We start from the raw sequence: 15,401 nt of genomic DNA on the forward strand, positions 1-15,401 counted from the left end.
TTATGTCCCTTGAGAGCCATGAATTGCTGTACGAGGCGACTATTGTGACAATTGGCAAAACAATGATGAGGGCGAGATTCGAACTCGCGCCCCGGAGGACCAGATTACGTAAGCAACAAGGATTGGATCGCCTTAGTCTGGCGCCTTAGACCACTCGGCCACCTCACCATGATGTGATGGCTGCAAAAAACGTAATAACTAGCGCGGCGTCCACCGGAGCTATTGTTCCCTTCTGGGCGATTTGTACGCTGTGTTTACAAGGACGATCGATTGTGGCGGCGCAGACGGGATCGCGGGACCGCCTCCCAGACTGCGGCCCCACAGGAGCACAACGAGCGTCGCCAACCCGTGGCTTCGCCACGGGTTGACGGGGCGGTTCTTTCATTCACTGCTTCATGTCACCCATAAGATTACAATGTTAATGCATGCCAGACCTGGGCTTCGCCACAGGTCTGGCGGCGGTTCTTTCATTCTGTGCTCCATGTTACTCCTACAATTACATGCTTGAGCCTGCCAGACCTGGGCTTCGCCACAGGTCTGGCAGCAATCTTTCATTCACTGCTTCATGTTACTCTTAAGATTACATGCTTGGGCAATGCCAGCCCATATCTGATTCATTCAATGCTGTGTGTTGCTCTTGTGGTTACATTTTTATTCAATATTTCCCGGCCTGCAGTACACTTTGTTCCATATTTTTGTATTCTTGATGTCCATAATCTGCTGCAGGGCAATTGTTTGATATTACCACTGTTTTCCCATTATTTCCCAGTATTGATGTGTCCTGTTTTCCCAGCACTGAGATTTCCTGTTTTCCCGGGATTGATATCTCATTTCCCTGGTCTAATTTCTACTGTTTTCCCAACACTGAGGTGTGTTTTCCTGGTACTTACTCCCATTATTGCCAGTGAAATGTGCCTTCCCATTATTTCCCGTTACTGAGGTGTCCTGTTTTCCCAATATTGATTTTTTCTCATATTTAATTTCTACTTCCCAGGAGGAACCTATATACTGTTCTCTCTGTGCTAATCCACACTATTTTCCCTGGGACTGAGATGCCCTGTTCAAGTTTTCCCAGTACTGAGTCCTGACATTGCTCAATTTTCCTGTTACTCATGCTTGCCATTAACATTGATTTTAGGCACACATTTCCCTACTCAATCTTTCCCATTGCATTTCCTTTGTGGTCTTTCAGTGCTAATTTCCCGGCACTGAGATGACCTATTTCCCAGCACTGAGTTGTGATTTTTCTTCCCATCACTCAGGCTTCCCATTTATGCACCTATGTGTACACTGTATGTATTTTCTTCTACTCATTTTTCCCGGCACTTCGCGAAATTCCACCTCGGGGACACCTCGGGCTGGCTCGCGCAGGCGCCCGCGGGCGGAAGACGCCGGGAGCTTATGGGAGGAGGGTGCGCCACATGAGGCCACGCGGCGAACGTGGACGCCATGTGCGCTCCATGTGCGTTTCTCGTGGGCGTACGCGAAAAGCCACGCGAGTTACGCGCGCCACAGCACCACCCTCGTCCCACTCCTTTTAGATGGTCGCGTGGCGACCGGCAGCAACAATGGCCTCACGCTCCCGCCTTGTTGCCATTGTCTTCATGTGGCTCCTCCGTTCGCGCTTTGGCACCCACATGGCCACTGCATCACCGCGTGCTCGCTATATGCAAACCCACAATGCCGTATATAAAGGCACGTCCCTTCTCCTGGCCCTCCTCACATACACTCTCCCTCCCTCCCTCTCCTTTCCCGACGTCGCGTTGCACGCCCTCGAGCTGCGCTCGCCACTGTTTCTCTCGGCTTCACTCTTTTTGGCCACCCTCAGCGTCCAAGTCCGACACTGACATTTTTACTACTAGTCAAGCACTGCACATTCTTTCATACTAAACGTGACGCATAACGTGTCTCGCCATGGCCCGCATCTTCAGCCCCCTTCTCGTCGCTCTCGTCTCCGTCACCGTTAACGTTCACGGGTTCCCGCTGGAGAAGCGCATCGCCCAGACCATCTCCGCCTCTACTACGAAATGGGAGGCAGCTTGTGTATGTTTCCCGATGTAATGACTTGCGGCCGCCACTGATCAGAGGCACAGGACGCTGCCGGTGGAGGTGCCCAATGCAACACCATCGCCGTCAACGCGTTTGGTAACCTCTTGGCTGCTGCTGATCCCTGCGGTCAACAGAATGCCGCTGACACCATGATCGACCTCGCCAAGCAACTCAACAGCGACGCAGACATGATCAAGTTCGCCCAGATCTTTGCGCAGCAGCCCCGCAACACGGTAAGTATCATCCGTCTGCCTCTCCGATCAGCCTCCGTGCTCATCACGAGGACACCGCAGCCCACCTCCCAGGCTGTGCCTTACTGCCAGAGTGCGCCCAAGAACGCCGAGCTGGACGGACTCTTCCAGTGCCAGTTCCAGGGCGCGGACGAGAGCACCTTCGTCGGCGGCCTCGCTGCTGGCTCGGCCGGTACTATTCCCTTTGGCATGACCAGCGCCGTCTCCCCTGCAGGCTCTTGCCCCGCGAACCCCAGCGGCCCCGTTCCCGACGGCGAGCAGCTCTCCGACCTCGTCAGCAGCCCTGGCAGTGGCTCCTTCAGCGGCTCTTCCAGTGGCTCGGGCTCGGCCTCCGCGTCTGCCGTCGCGTCGACCGCCGCCGCCGCTTCATCTGCGGCGGATACTAGCGTTGCGACCTCTGTCGCCGCAACATCCGCCGCTGCAGTTGCCACTTCCGCGGGCTCTGGCTCTGGCTCTGGCGCGTCCGCCACTGCGACCGCTTCGTCCTCTTCCTCGAGCGGCTCCAGTTTCCTCCTCTCCAACGGCCAGCAAGCCCAGCAGCAGAACGCGCAGTTCGCCTCGCTTACCGCGAACAACACCTGCGATGGTACGTCGCGTCCATCGTGCATGCACGCACCCCACTAACATCGTCGCAGAGGGCAGCGACGCGTGCGTCGACGGCCAGTTCGCGCAGTGCGTCAGCGGCGCGTACGTCATGCAGAGCTGTGGCTCCAGCCTGAGCTGCTTCGCTCTGCCGCTTGTCAACAAGGCCGGTACCTCCATCACCTGCACGACCCAGTCCGACGCGGAGAGCCGCATCGCCAACACGGGTGCTACAGGCGGTGTCACTGGCTCTGGCTCCGGCTCCGGCTCCTCTTCGTCGTCGTCGTCGTCTTCGTCTGGCGCGGGCGCGGAGTCCTCGGCTGTTACATCTGCTTCTGCGGTTGCCCCCGCCGCGCCGGCTGCGAACACGGAGGTAGCGGTCGCGGCCGTGGCGTCCTCGGCTGCTGCCACCGCAACATCCTCCGGCAGCGGCTTCCAGCTCTCGAACGGCCAGCAGGCGCAGCAGCAGAACGCGCAGTTCGCGAGCCTCACCGCCAGCTCCACCTGCACCGGTACGTCCCTCCGCGTTCGCACGTCTTTCCCCGCACTAACCCCGCCGCAGAGGGCTCGGAGGCGTGCGTCGGCGCGGACTTCGCGCAGTGCGTGGGCGGCCAGTACGTCACGCAGAGCTGCGGGGCGAGCCTGAGCTGCTTCGCGCTCCCGCTCGTGAAGAGCGCAGGCACGAGCATCACGTGCACGACCCAGGCGGACGCGGCCGCGCGCATCGCGAACACGGGCGCGACGGGCGGCGTCACCGGGAGCGGCAACTGAGTGTTGGGGTCGACGTTGGATACGGAGCCCCTCTCCCCGGGTGGATGGGGAAATGATTAATGACCTGAGTACGAATCTGTGATTATTCTCGCACTGGATGCCGTTGGTTCTCATGTCACTGTATCGATAGCTTCGTCTCGTCTCGTCTCGCCTTGCCTTTGTGTTGGATATCGGGTGTGGGGTGTGGAATGCGGGCGCGACACGACGCGACGCGACGTATACGAGCCCTACACAGCCGTTATTTGGAGTTAAACATTACATTAGCATTTATAGCAATGGAGTGTTGAAACCCTCTAGACGTTGGGCCCGGGAGCACTTGAGGGATACTGCCAGTGGATCGCGCTCTGTTTCTTGTGCTCTCCATCCAGAACACTGCTCGTGAGCATCTCAACGGTTCTCGCAAGACATGTTGGCCTCTGGGATCTAACGCGGTGGCAGCTGCCCGATATAGTAAGTTAACGTTAAGAGCCACGGTGCCACCGCCACAGACGCGTCGACTTAGCCCACTAGCTGCTTCCTTGCATGGATGGATCCTTCGCGTCAATCTCAACAACCTCATCTGCTACTTATCTGTAACCAGATAGGCACGCAACCTCAAGTGGCGTCCGCGAAGAGGTGGCGGAAGCCACTCATTAATTGGCCATGCGTGCCTATCGGGCTTCCGCAAGAAGCCGAATGTCTTCAAGTCTGGTCGCCGATATCGAAGCTCAGGCCTCTCGAGCCACACAAGCCACACAATGATAGATGCGCCGGTGAGTTCACGCGTCCCCGGGTTGTCTACATCATTGTGTATGTACTTACCGGGTAGCCGTTCAAGGTGCTTGCTTGGCGTTCCTTTGATCGCAGAGAACGACCCACGAGTTGCCCCCGAGCAGTCGGGCGGTCACCAAAGGTCTACCTAGTCACAGCTTGTAATAGTCGTGACGCCTCTCGGGACGTCCGCTCACCAGATTACTTGCCAGTGATTAACGTTTAATACCGGCAACCAATGGGTCCACCGAACTCTACAGTGACTGTGGGTCCGAGTCGGCCTTCGCTTGATGTACTTACTCGGCCACATGCAGATCCTGGCCACCACTTGGCATCATCCAACGCTTCGCGGAAGTTATCGCGGCATTCGAGCGGATATAGTAATAAGGTGCGTTGTGGCATAGCTTCCAGCTACATTCATGACACTCGGCAGAACAGTTACGCACAGGCGTAGGTCACGGATGCATTCACATCGCCGTGGGGATGCCCTTTTGCGGCCGTCTCCGTGTGCTCTCCAGAAGCGGAGATAGTATTGCTGTACGCCACCTATCGATATAGTACCTCGGTAGGATGCTAAACATGGCTCTTGATACTGCGTCTACAACAAACCCGCGACACCTGGCTTGGGATCGAAGGGAGCCCGCGGCTGAGCTTGTCCCAGTCTATGCATTAACATTTCAGCGGCATTTGTCGGGAGAGGCATTGGTACCTATGATTGGCAAAGCTGCAGAGTTTAATGGCATGACGCTGACGGGCTTAATCCTCAATAGGCTTGTACCATTCTCTCTCGCTAACTAGGAGACCCGCCGGATGTTTGTGATGGCAGCTTCCTTCATCTGTCATGGCCAGCCACATGCAAGTATTGGCCACGGCATGCGAACGGGCAGGGTGAGAGGACATAAATCGAAAACACCGCTCGGCAGCTACAACGGGACGAGCAGACATGCGGGTCTAATTTGACGTGCGTGGATGGGTTTCTATGAGTGTCACAGGACAGCCGGCGGATTGGCCTGCCACTAATGGCTGCTCACGTCTTATCTACGTGTGGAGACCTTGTCACAACTTAGCTTCGTCTCGGAGAACAGACTAAACGGCCTTGTTCCGCGCCTCGGACTCCCGACAAATATGCAAGTACGACATTCACAAATTCAACGAGCCTGCAGGTGTCCTGGAGCGCCACGGAATGCCTACATCCAGTCGTATAAATCCTGAAGGCGACTGCAGGATGGTCAGCGAACTCCTCAACGGCGCAGAGGAAGCAACTAGCACACGCACAACACACCCGACGACATGGATACGAACCAGAACAACACCGTCCGTACGTCGCGTAAGTATCCTCCAACTTGAAAGCGCATCGCAGAGTACTGACACTACTCGTGCAGACTGGAGGATGGAGCTGAACAACGTGTGGCAGAGCAACAAAGCTCTTGGACCACTGGCGTGGGAGGATATCCCCGCCCACGGTCATCAGGGTCCTTGGACCGCGATTGTCAGGAGTAAGTGTTATTTCGTGTTGAGCCGAAGGCGAGATGCTCACGACTGGGCCTCACAGTCAATGGCATCGAATTTGGGAGCGGCGGTGGCAACAGTAGAGATGATGCGAGGGAGGCCGCCGCACACGTAGCGTATCTACAAGTCATCAAGAAGCTCCAGGGGCAGTGATGTGAGTGTTCGCTCGGATACAGCAGACTCTGAGGAACGCTGCTCACGTTTTCCATAGTATCACCGGCCTGAATGCTTACAGCTGTTGTCAGAGCGATCTTGAACGATGTATTCTCGTGACAATACATCGTGCCTGTAGTCCCCAAAGCTCACCGTCTGATGACCGGCTTATGTAGTACCTCACGTACTCGCATGTGTCACAGTCGGATAAGCTCAGCAACCCGCTGACGGCACCACTGTATTCATATAGATTGTAGGTTAGACTTCTGAACTGCCCGATGCTGCTGAGGACACAAAGTCGGACAACGGACGGGGGACTCACAGTGTTAAGGCAGCTCTCCGCCGCCTCCGTCTGGACGGCAAATGCAGAGCAGCATATGACGCGGAGAGCACACAACGGCACTTAGATAACGGAAGTTGCGCGACGCTTTTGACGATTCGAGATGAGATGGAAGGCGTTACGCGAGCAACGCCTATATGACACCGAAGAGATTATTCGTTGGTATACAAAGGCAGGCGTCGATGGCAGATGAGATGATACAGAGTAAGTGACCATGCGTGAAGGTTGCTAAGCATTAGACTGAACGATAGCATATATGCGCGAAAGCAATCTGCAGATATAAGTTAGATGTCGTCTCGTATAGATCAAAGCTTTATGCGTCTCGTGTCGGGGCCGCATGGATCGCCGCGACGTCAGACAGACCGGAAGTCGGCATCGGCGCAGAGACAGGTATCCCGCCAGCGGGGAAACCGTTCGTACCACCATAAGCGGGCCGGCCGTTGGCAGTGGGCACGCCCGCGCTCTGGTACGGCGATCCCGAGGAGTTGAACAGGACGTGTCGGTACTGCGTGGACGACGAATGCGACGACCAGAACGCGTCGTACGTGAGGGTCGGGTTTGCAGGAGCGGATGCCTGCGCGGGCTGGGTCGCCGGCGCGATGGGGCGGAAAGTGCCTTGTTGGGGACGGTGTGATTGAGGAGACTCTGGTGGGGTCTGAGGTGGTACGTGTGGCGGTGGCAGCTGTGGTTGAGAGTAGTCATGTGGTGGTGGCGGGGCCATAGGATGTGGGGTATGGTAATGGAATTCGAACTGGAAGGATGGAGTCTGGGCAGGGTAGAACGAGTCTTGACTCGGTTGATAAAAGCTGGGCTCGCTCCTGCTATAGGGCATGTGGGCGAACTGGACGTGTTCGGGTATGACTCCGTTGGACGGCGGATGTGAAGCCGCATCTGGCACTGTCGGCGCAGCCATTCCGGCAGTGCTAACTTGGTACGCGGTGTGTTCAGCTACAACGGGCTGGGGTGGGCTGAACATCGACGCCGCAGCTTGCTCGAGCGTTCCCGAGTCGGGTCCGCTTTGTACGCTGTGAGGTCGCTGAACGTGAGCGGTAGGTGACACCTGTGTCTCCGCAGGAGGTGTTGGGGAAGAAATGATCTTTTGTGTAGATGGAGCGACTGCGGAAGCACCGAGTCTGAGTTGTCATTTGACTTGAATGTCGTGAGCAGAACACGCACCTTCGTCGATACCAATTGAAACCGACCCGCTCCCAACGGCTGGTTCCAAGTAAGACCTCTCACCATCATGCTGATGCTGAGCGTTCTGCTCTGAAGCGGTATCGTGGTCGTGACGATACTCGTTGATTGGGAACAGTGTGTTTGGTGTATAGCGAACTGAAGTCGAGGCCGCCGAACGTCGTCCACCGGGCATTGGTGTTGTGTGGGGCCGACTTTTGTGTGTGTGACGGAAGTACAAATTCTCAACTTCATTCAGTGTTTGTCGTTGCTAAAGGAGGTACATGAGTCCCTGACGCAGTGGCTCAGCGGGCCCAGTGGACTCACCCATCCATGTTCGACTTTGAGCTTGGCATATTGCAGCCGCAATCGAAGTTGCCCACAAAGCTGCATACACACAAGACGAAATAGATGGTATTGGTGGATGCAGCCATGCCCAAGCAAGTCGAGGACATACGAGAGTATATCAGCTTTCAGTTAGCGAGCAACAACCGCAGTCAAACAGCTGTGTACGGACGTAGTTGGCCTTTGCTCGTTCTGGGGTGATCTTGCGCCGCTTGTGGTCCACATGGAAGACAGCAGTCTGCGGTGTAGACGGTAGCTCTGCCATCGCCTCCAGCGACGCCGATGACGATGGTCGCATGTGGCAGGCCGCAGAGTTGACTTACTTACATTCTGAGAATATTTAATTCTGACAGTGGAACTGGGTTAAGCCTTGCGTATTGTGGTGATAACCATTAGTTTGGTTAAATCCGCAGTGGCCCAATGGTCTAGTCGTATGATTCGCGCTTCGGGGTTTTCGACCGCCAAGTCTATATTTGGACTTAAAACGTAACTCACATGCGCGAGGTCCAACATGTCCGTTTCTTAGTTCTGTCATCACGACGCTGCAAGAACTTACCGCGGTGCAATGCAAGATGTGCATATTATGACCTATTGTGACCGGCGTGTGAGATTTTCTGCTGGCCCAATGGTCTAGTCGTATGATACGCGCTTCGGGAGTTTCCCAGTCCGGTCTGGACTTAATGTGTGCGTGGTCCCGAGTTCAATTCTCGGTTGGGCCCGGTAGTTTTTTAATCAGAATACTAACTTCCCTTGCTCGTAAGAGCGAGCGCGAGTGTAACACGGGTGTGATTCAGTCACCGCTTGTCACCGAGTGTGACGCGTGAGTGCGCGGCCTTAGCACACGTCCAGCTCTCAGCGACGAAGATTAAGAATCGAAACTTGCTAGATATGTTCATTGCACCGAAAACACGCATTCCGTGTACGGAAATATTGTCGGCAATGCGTGCTTCCGGCAGGAGGTGAGTACCATCGCTGCGGTCGTGCGCCACCACGCGGGCGCTTGACACTGCTCAACGCAGACGCGCGAGCAGGGGCATTTCGAGAGGTTCAGCGTATCGTCAATATCTGGACTAAAGTTCACACGCTCCAATATTGTGGCTCCCGGGGCGCGCGCCGAAATGGAGAGCCTGAGTCTGCAACCACCATGGAGCTACAAGAAATTCAAAAGTATCTTAACGCCATACAGCCTCTGTGCTCGCGGGTCTCACCCTTGTCGCCCAATGCCTCTCCGCGCTCACGTCGGCTCGCTTCAACGGTCTGCGATCAACTTTCCTCCATCCAAACTGTTCTTGTGGAGAATCTGGGCGGACCCACTGGGCACAGGCACGGAGGAACTTCGCGCGCGCACCGTTTGGATCCATCTGGTGACGCCGAAGAAGATGAACAGTCTCAGGATGAACCCGACGGCGAAGGCGAAAAGAGGGGAGGGGCTCGGGAGACAGACGAGGACGCAGATGAGGATGAAGACGAAGACGAGAACCGCACTGAGAAAGGAAGATCGACTGTATGCGGCTCTTTCGGTCCCCAAAAGCCTTCTGACACGGCCATTCAGATAGCTGCAAAGCAGAACACTGTCGCTTTCCGCGTAGCAAAGATATCGCAATGTCTGGCCGCCGACCCGCTGTCTCTCGCTGAGGTCGCAGACATGCTAGTTGGAGATCGTCCCAAAGGCAAGGTCGCTGACCTCGAAGACATCGCGCTTGCGTCCCTCTTGGCAGGCCTGCCACATGCGTCATTGCATGACTGGGTAAGCTCATGTCCGCCTATAGGGGGTGTCGTGTATATTGCGCGTTATTCGTGCCGAGTGCCTATATGCGCGTGTTACGCCGGCATCATATACCTGACCATGCCACTTGTAGGCGGGAGTATTGGAACATCTCGCCGATAACATCGTCAGCACCGCTAGCATCGTTGTTGCTTCTGCTGCTCACGATGGTGTCGAGAGTATCACCCAGCGCCTTGAGATGCGCCACAAGGTACTCAAGAGTCCCTGGCAGTTCGCAGACGCTTCACTTACATATTCTTCAGGCTCTCACGTCTGCAGACATGGGAAACCGTGCGAACAACTGTGTCGTATTCGTCCTCCGGCAGATTGAAACAATCAAGTTCGCCCTGGACTGGCAGGATCGCGGCGCGTTGCCCGGGGGAAAGAAGTGGATCAGCGACTTCTACAAGACTGCATTTATCGAAGATCCAGCCTTCGTTGACGAGTTTCAAGGTATCACAGAGAACGCTATCAAAGTCAAACTGCGAGAACTCGAGGAGCCCTTTAAACGGTGGCGCAACAGTGCCCGGCACACCGTCACCGCCCGCAACCGCCTCCTTAGGCTTTACAATATGGTAAGCTCCCTGTTCGGGTTTCACCTCCCACATCTCACTGGCAACATTGAACTCCCCGGCCGCATGCTGATAACGGTTGCCTCCGCTACAGTTCGGCTTCGGTGTACTCCTCGATCCGACGTGGGAAGTGAACGGGCTTGTACGCGGCCGCTCTCGCCTCTTCGTCCCTGTTCTCGACAGCCTGTTGTCGGTCGTCCGGAAAGCAGAGCCTGCCGATCTGCCGTCGCAGTCGGATGCTCGCCGCGCTCTCATACACATCGTGACGATCCTCGGGGGTGACGACATCGGCGTCCATGTCAAGCGCTTCGTGCAGGACCACCCGCCGACTCTGCTGTAGACCGACCCTCTAGTGCCCTCTAGTGCTGCTGTATAGTCTTTGTGTGTACAGTCATTGGCAGTGTATCGGTGGACCCGTGCACACCCGTGTTCGATGAAACACCAGTTAGCTGGTTCTCCTTTCTTGGGTGGTTGCGCAACTCGGCACGTCACGCGTGTGTGTCCACAACTTGCTCCGCTGCGGTTCTTGCGTATCGGTTGAGACAACGGGAGCATCCTCCTGCGAGGTCGGGTGGTTGTGGGGGAAGCCGCGGTCGCGTCGGCGCAGGAGGCGGCCGAGGGCGGCGCACTGCTCCGTGTGGCGCCGACGCTGCCACTGCGACCTCAGTAGCAAGTGTGGTCTGCGCCGTCGCGCGCATGCCGCAGTCTGACGTCATACGTGCCCGCCCGCTGCTCGCGTGCATTGCCCGTCGCTCTTCCGCAATGCATCTTGCTCTTGACCACCATTGCTTTCCTCCGGTCGCCGCGTAAGCCCTCCAATCCACGGCGCTATCATGTCGTCGTCGAGGAACTGGCTCGGGAACATCGCTGACAAGCCAGCCGCACTGCGCTGGGCGGCCGAGGCATCCGAGAAATCTTCAACATTTTCAACTGTCTCGGAGTCCCTGCAACTTCGCCGAGCTAACGTCAAAAGATGGATTGAGGAGTTCGTCAAAGAGATGTACGACATTACTGCAGACGATTTTTGGACTATGGAGGACATTGGCCGTGCGTTGCATTACCAAGTCAAATATGTATCGCCCGATCCCTACTAACCATCATGTATGCAGTCTATTTCGAACGCTTTCTCTCACTCCGTGCAAAGTACGCCAACCCGTCGACTCAGCGTAGGCGCAATGGCCACCAGAGGATTACGTACTCCACACTTCGCCAGTGGAAGGATGTCGTTGTATATCTCGTATGTACCTAGCCAAGCAACTCGAGGAAGTTGCGTGAATGTTCACAAACCTAGATCTACAAGTTTCATCCTAAGGGAGCAATGCTCCTCTCCCAAGGGCTCTTTGCCCGCCTTTACCAAGTGAGTCGTAACCCTCGTAGTGCAGATTCCGAGGTGACCTAAGTGGGTATGTCATAGCACATCACCTTCCTCCAAAGAGAGCTTGAAATGGATCGGCACCTACCTCTCCAAGAGGGTTTCGGGAGGCTGGAGTTACGCATACTCACGGAACGCCTGTATGCACAGGCAACTGACCCCCTTTGGGTGTGATTTCCCTCATTGGCTGTGGCATTGGATTTGCGACTAAGACAGCAATCTCGAGCTAGGCAAACCAGACTGACATCACATGGAAGTTGTGTTTCGTCACAGGCTGCCGACCAGGGTCCATCGGGGCGACGTATGCGTCGTCCGAGTCCAACGGATTTTACATGAAAATCAGGGTGTGTTGCTCAATACCTCATATGAACACATGCTCAATCTCTACTGCACAATAGGACCTTCACCAGATCACACGGGTAGGCTATATGCAATGGAACATCCAGTTGCATATCAATGTGCTGAAGGGATACTCAATCGGTGAGGGCAAAAGGTAGGTCGCACACCGCATACATTCTGATCGACAGACTGGCTGATGATCATCAGGATCGTGGTCATGCTGCGGCCTGTCACGTCTCCGATGAACGTCGTGTTCGATGTGACACTGCTCATCGTCATGAACCTGTTCATGCGAGGGATGCTCTACCACTCAACATGGCAGGCTGTTTGTGACGATGAAACATTTCAACTCAACGTCCGGCCCGAGTACAAGAACCATCCCCTGATATGCAAAGGCAAAAACGGCCAAGGAGGGGTGGTGGAAGGCGAGCCCATGCGATCATCGGCCATGCAAGAGATATTTGCAAGATTCGCAGGGCAGTGTGGCTTCAGTACGTCTTGCCGCGAAGCACTGTGACCACTACTCATTCCCATGTAGAGGATGCTCGCCTCTACAACTTCCGAAGAGACTTTGCCGCGGACATGATGGACGCATTTGGCGAGGAGGAGACTCAGCAAGCGATGGGCCATACACCGGGCGAGGTTTTAGTGAGTTTAATGCATGTATCTACCTACCTACTGTGCTCATTTTACGCAAAAGCGGAATAACTATCTCGAAAGCGTCGCCGGAAAAGACCTCGTTGGCGTGCGATCGGGCGAGGCCATCGCCTCGCGCAAGCACCTCAACTGGTCCAGGCAGCCTGCCCTCCACGAAAACGTCGTGATAATGACACCTGCAGATTTCAGCCATCTATACCACCCAGGAGAACCCAGTTCTTCTGTTGAGGTTCCTGCCAGTGCTCTCCCACAGAAGTCGAGGTCGACGCCGGCGAAGGTACTCTTTCGTCCGAGATCACGCCAACAGTCGCTGAAATGATTTTGTCGTCAGGCTGCCGTGTCTGGGCCGCCGAAGGTCACATCTGATCAGATTGACGAGTCCGATGAGTATCGCAATTGGATGGCTGAACCTGTGCGCCACCAGAGGTACCAGGACCATGATGGGATGCTGGCAACAATAGAAGAGGCCATTGGTAGAGTGCATACTAATGGCCGGGCAGGCACGGTGGCCGAACGCATTGCTGCACATCCTGACAAGGATCGGCTTGGTGAGATCTGGAAAAAGTACAGCAAGCTTGGTAGCTCCCTGTCATCTAGTCGGACTAGGAAGCGACGCCAAATCGAGGAGCGGTTAACTGCGGCGGCCAAGCTCGAGTGGGAAAAGAACCAAGCACCGGTCCTGCCTACTGAAGTCCAGGGCCAGACGACAGCGGAGAGAGTTGCGAAGGCAGCTGCTCTTGAAAAGGAATCTCCCCTACTCCAGGTCGCTCTCTCCCGGCACAGTGAGTGTATTGACATGCCACCGATGATATGTGGGGCCTAACTGTCGTGTTCCCTGTGTAGATGCCACCGTAATCACCGACTCGGATGAAGAAGCACCTCTTCCAGAGATGCCGAGCCACCTGGAGGCTGACGAGTTCATCGACATGTCAGTCATTGGGCGAGGGCAGCTTGAAGAGGCTCAAACAAACGAACTCGAGGCTGTGCCCTTGCGTGTCATGGCAGCATCGTATTGCGAGTGAGTGGTATCGTCGCAATGATCTGTGAGAAACACTGATGACTTCATAGGATGGTCATGAGCATCGAGAAGCGAAATCTACGCCAGAAATGCATTGATTGCAAAAACGACCTAACGACCAAGGCAGACATCAAGGGAAAATTGTGGTTCCCCTCGCACCTACGGCGACACATGTGCGTGAGATCTGCCCAGCCTTGTAGAGATGAGCCTCGCTAATAACTGCACTAATAACTGATTACCTGCTGTAGCAAGGACTACCACACCGTCCCACGCCAGATTCAGAGATTCTGGAAGTCAGGAGAAACTTGGCGAACTGCCAAAGATCGATGGTCGGCGGGTGGCTGCCTGTTATGTCGAGCTGATCGCAAGAAGTTCCGAAAGTGAGTTGGCCTTTAAAAATCTTGTGCTTGCGAATCATAGCTTCGCCTGCCTCAGGTATACGAAGGGTGGACTTCATAAGCACGTGTACACATCCAAGATCCATGCGGGTGATGAACGTCTTCAAGTCGTCTCTCGGAAGCGAGTGGTAAGTGCATCAGTAGGTTTGCGATGCTGCCCGACTCAATAACCGTCGCAGCGACGGGACCATTCGAATGATCTAGTGCCGCCAAAGGCGACGCTGCAGGAGTATGTCAGTGAATGCAGGGCAGCGCTTCTGCAGTCGACGCCCTATCCGGCCGCGCAACGGCTCGACAATCCTCTCCCGATACTCCAGAACAGAGACTCCTTCACGGCAGCCATGGGCTCCTTAAGCGTGGCCCACTTCTTGTCGCTTTCCGCTATGACACTGGCTCCGTTCTGAGCCCCTAGTATACCCAATGACCCAAAGAACGAAGAAGAGAACGAATCAGATTCCGCGTAGTCCTGTACAGTATTCCGAGTCAACTGTGAATTGATATTCTGTCTACAGGATGAAAGAACTGTGTAAAGTACTGGCACACATGGGTGCGATGAGGAGCGCCCAATGCATGGTGTTGACGCGGGCATTGTGCATGGGGCATCATTCTCTAAGCTCTGAATTCACGTCAGACGTCTAGCAGTATGTATATAATGTGTGTATGTGAATTTCCAGGACCCTCACATAGGATCTACTGACAGTACAGCATGAGGAAGGGTGTCGCACCCGTGGCAGTGCTTGACGCTTGTGAGCGCTTGAGCTCTCGACTTTGTGTCGCACCCTTGGTTCTCGCCGCCCGCGAGTTGACCTCTGTCGACCTCCATCACATCCTTGAGCCTGATCGCTGAGCTCGTCACTGCCGTCTTCATCTCCGCGCACCCGCCCTCCCCGGCAACCCTGCACACACCCCAAATGTGAGTCTACTAGGCGCTTTTCTCGCCACTAGCCAGACCTCATGATGTCCTCATCCGAATCGCAACCTGCTCGACAGATGGGAACTTCAACCTCTTCGAACTCTGCGCGCCACGTTAGCGATCTCGACATCATCGTCAAGGTCGGCTCGATGATCTACCGATACAACATCTAGGTCTACAACAACCAGGGCGCGTACTAGGAGTGCATCAACTGCGATGGCCTCCACTTGACTGCCTCAGGATGGCAACGAGGACGAGTCAACGGTGATGGACGATGCCGGGCCACGGCACCGCGACGCACACGGCGACGGCGAGCACGCCGGGCGAATGCCCTGTGTGCATTCGCAGCCAGCGAGTAGACCGCGGGTGAGGGTACAGGCGAGGGCGAGGGCAAGCGCACTGGTGAACGTGCGAGAACGGGCGAAGGTGTGACCGAGGTCGGGC

The 15,401-nt window shown here is 55.5% G+C and overlaps 5 protein-coding genes and 2 non-coding genes across 7 annotated transcripts; 5 read left to right on the top strand and 2 right to left on the bottom strand.

Annotated features, from left to right (window-relative positions):
- Positions 1-63: 63 nt before the first annotated feature.
- Positions 64-168, bottom strand: B0H18DRAFT_t56. The gene has a single exon. It is a non-coding gene; the product is annotated as a tRNA-Leu (tRNA).
- Positions 169-1,696: 1,528 nt separating this feature from the next.
- B0H18DRAFT_988550 (uncharacterized protein) lies at positions 1,697-3,949 on the top strand. Its single transcript, XM_048044915.1, has 6 exons — positions 1,697-2,043; positions 2,094-2,282; positions 2,343-2,886; positions 2,936-3,394; positions 3,445-3,721; positions 3,784-3,949. The coding sequence occupies exons 1-5, from the start codon at positions 1,915-1,917 to the stop codon at positions 3,651-3,653; spliced, it is 1,530 nt and encodes a 509-aa protein (XP_047896959.1). The 5' UTR covers positions 1,697-1,914; the 3' UTR covers positions 3,654-3,721; positions 3,784-3,949.
- Positions 3,950-5,693: 1,744 nt separating this feature from the next.
- B0H18DRAFT_1116152 (uncharacterized protein) lies at positions 5,694-6,065 on the top strand (the record flags this gene model as incomplete). The annotated part of the gene is made up of 3 exons (XM_048033375.1): positions 5,694-5,730; positions 5,786-5,899; positions 5,956-6,065. The coding sequence occupies 3 exons, from the start codon at positions 5,694-5,696 to the stop codon at positions 6,063-6,065; spliced, it is 261 nt and encodes an 86-aa protein (XP_047896960.1).
- Positions 6,066-6,384: 319 nt separating this feature from the next.
- B0H18DRAFT_69963 (uncharacterized protein) lies at positions 6,385-8,233 on the bottom strand. The gene is made up of 3 exons (XM_048039205.1): positions 7,906-8,233; positions 7,582-7,849; positions 6,385-7,521 (listed from the first exon to the last, which is right to left on the bottom strand). The coding sequence occupies exons 1-3, from the start codon at positions 7,969-7,971 to the stop codon at positions 6,719-6,721; spliced, it is 1,137 nt and encodes a 378-aa protein (XP_047896961.1). The 5' UTR covers positions 7,972-8,233; the 3' UTR covers positions 6,385-6,718.
- Positions 8,234-8,542: 309 nt separating this feature from the next.
- Positions 8,543-8,642, top strand: B0H18DRAFT_t55. The gene has a single exon. It is a non-coding gene; the product is annotated as a tRNA-Pro (tRNA).
- A 414-nt stretch (positions 8,643-9,056) lies between these two features.
- Positions 9,057-10,784, top strand: B0H18DRAFT_988571 (uncharacterized protein). Its single transcript, XM_048044916.1, has 5 exons — positions 9,057-9,427; positions 9,476-9,670; positions 9,783-9,899; positions 9,952-10,263; positions 10,355-10,784. Exons 1-5 carry the CDS (start codon positions 9,068-9,070, stop codon positions 10,598-10,600), a joined length of 1,230 nt encoding a protein of 409 aa, XP_047896962.1. The 5' UTR covers positions 9,057-9,067; the 3' UTR covers positions 10,601-10,784.
- Positions 10,785-10,971: 187 nt separating this feature from the next.
- B0H18DRAFT_70048 (uncharacterized protein) lies at positions 10,972-12,810 on the top strand. The gene is made up of 8 exons (XM_048039206.1): positions 10,972-11,307; positions 11,370-11,497; positions 11,552-11,617; positions 11,675-11,800; positions 11,863-11,976; positions 12,031-12,125; positions 12,179-12,462; positions 12,510-12,810. Exons 1-8 carry the CDS (start codon positions 11,094-11,096, stop codon positions 12,677-12,679), a joined length of 1,197 nt encoding a protein of 398 aa, XP_047896963.1. The 5' UTR covers positions 10,972-11,093; the 3' UTR covers positions 12,680-12,810.
- The last annotated feature ends 2,591 nt before the right edge of the window (positions 12,811-15,401 follow it).

This window comes from Fomitopsis serialis (genome assembly GCF_022376445.1).
Source record: "Fomitopsis serialis strain Sig1Antser10 chromosome Unknown B0H18scaffold_12, whole genome shotgun sequence".
Taxonomy (NCBI): domain Eukaryota; kingdom Fungi; phylum Basidiomycota; class Agaricomycetes; order Polyporales; family Fomitopsidaceae; genus Fomitopsis; species Fomitopsis serialis.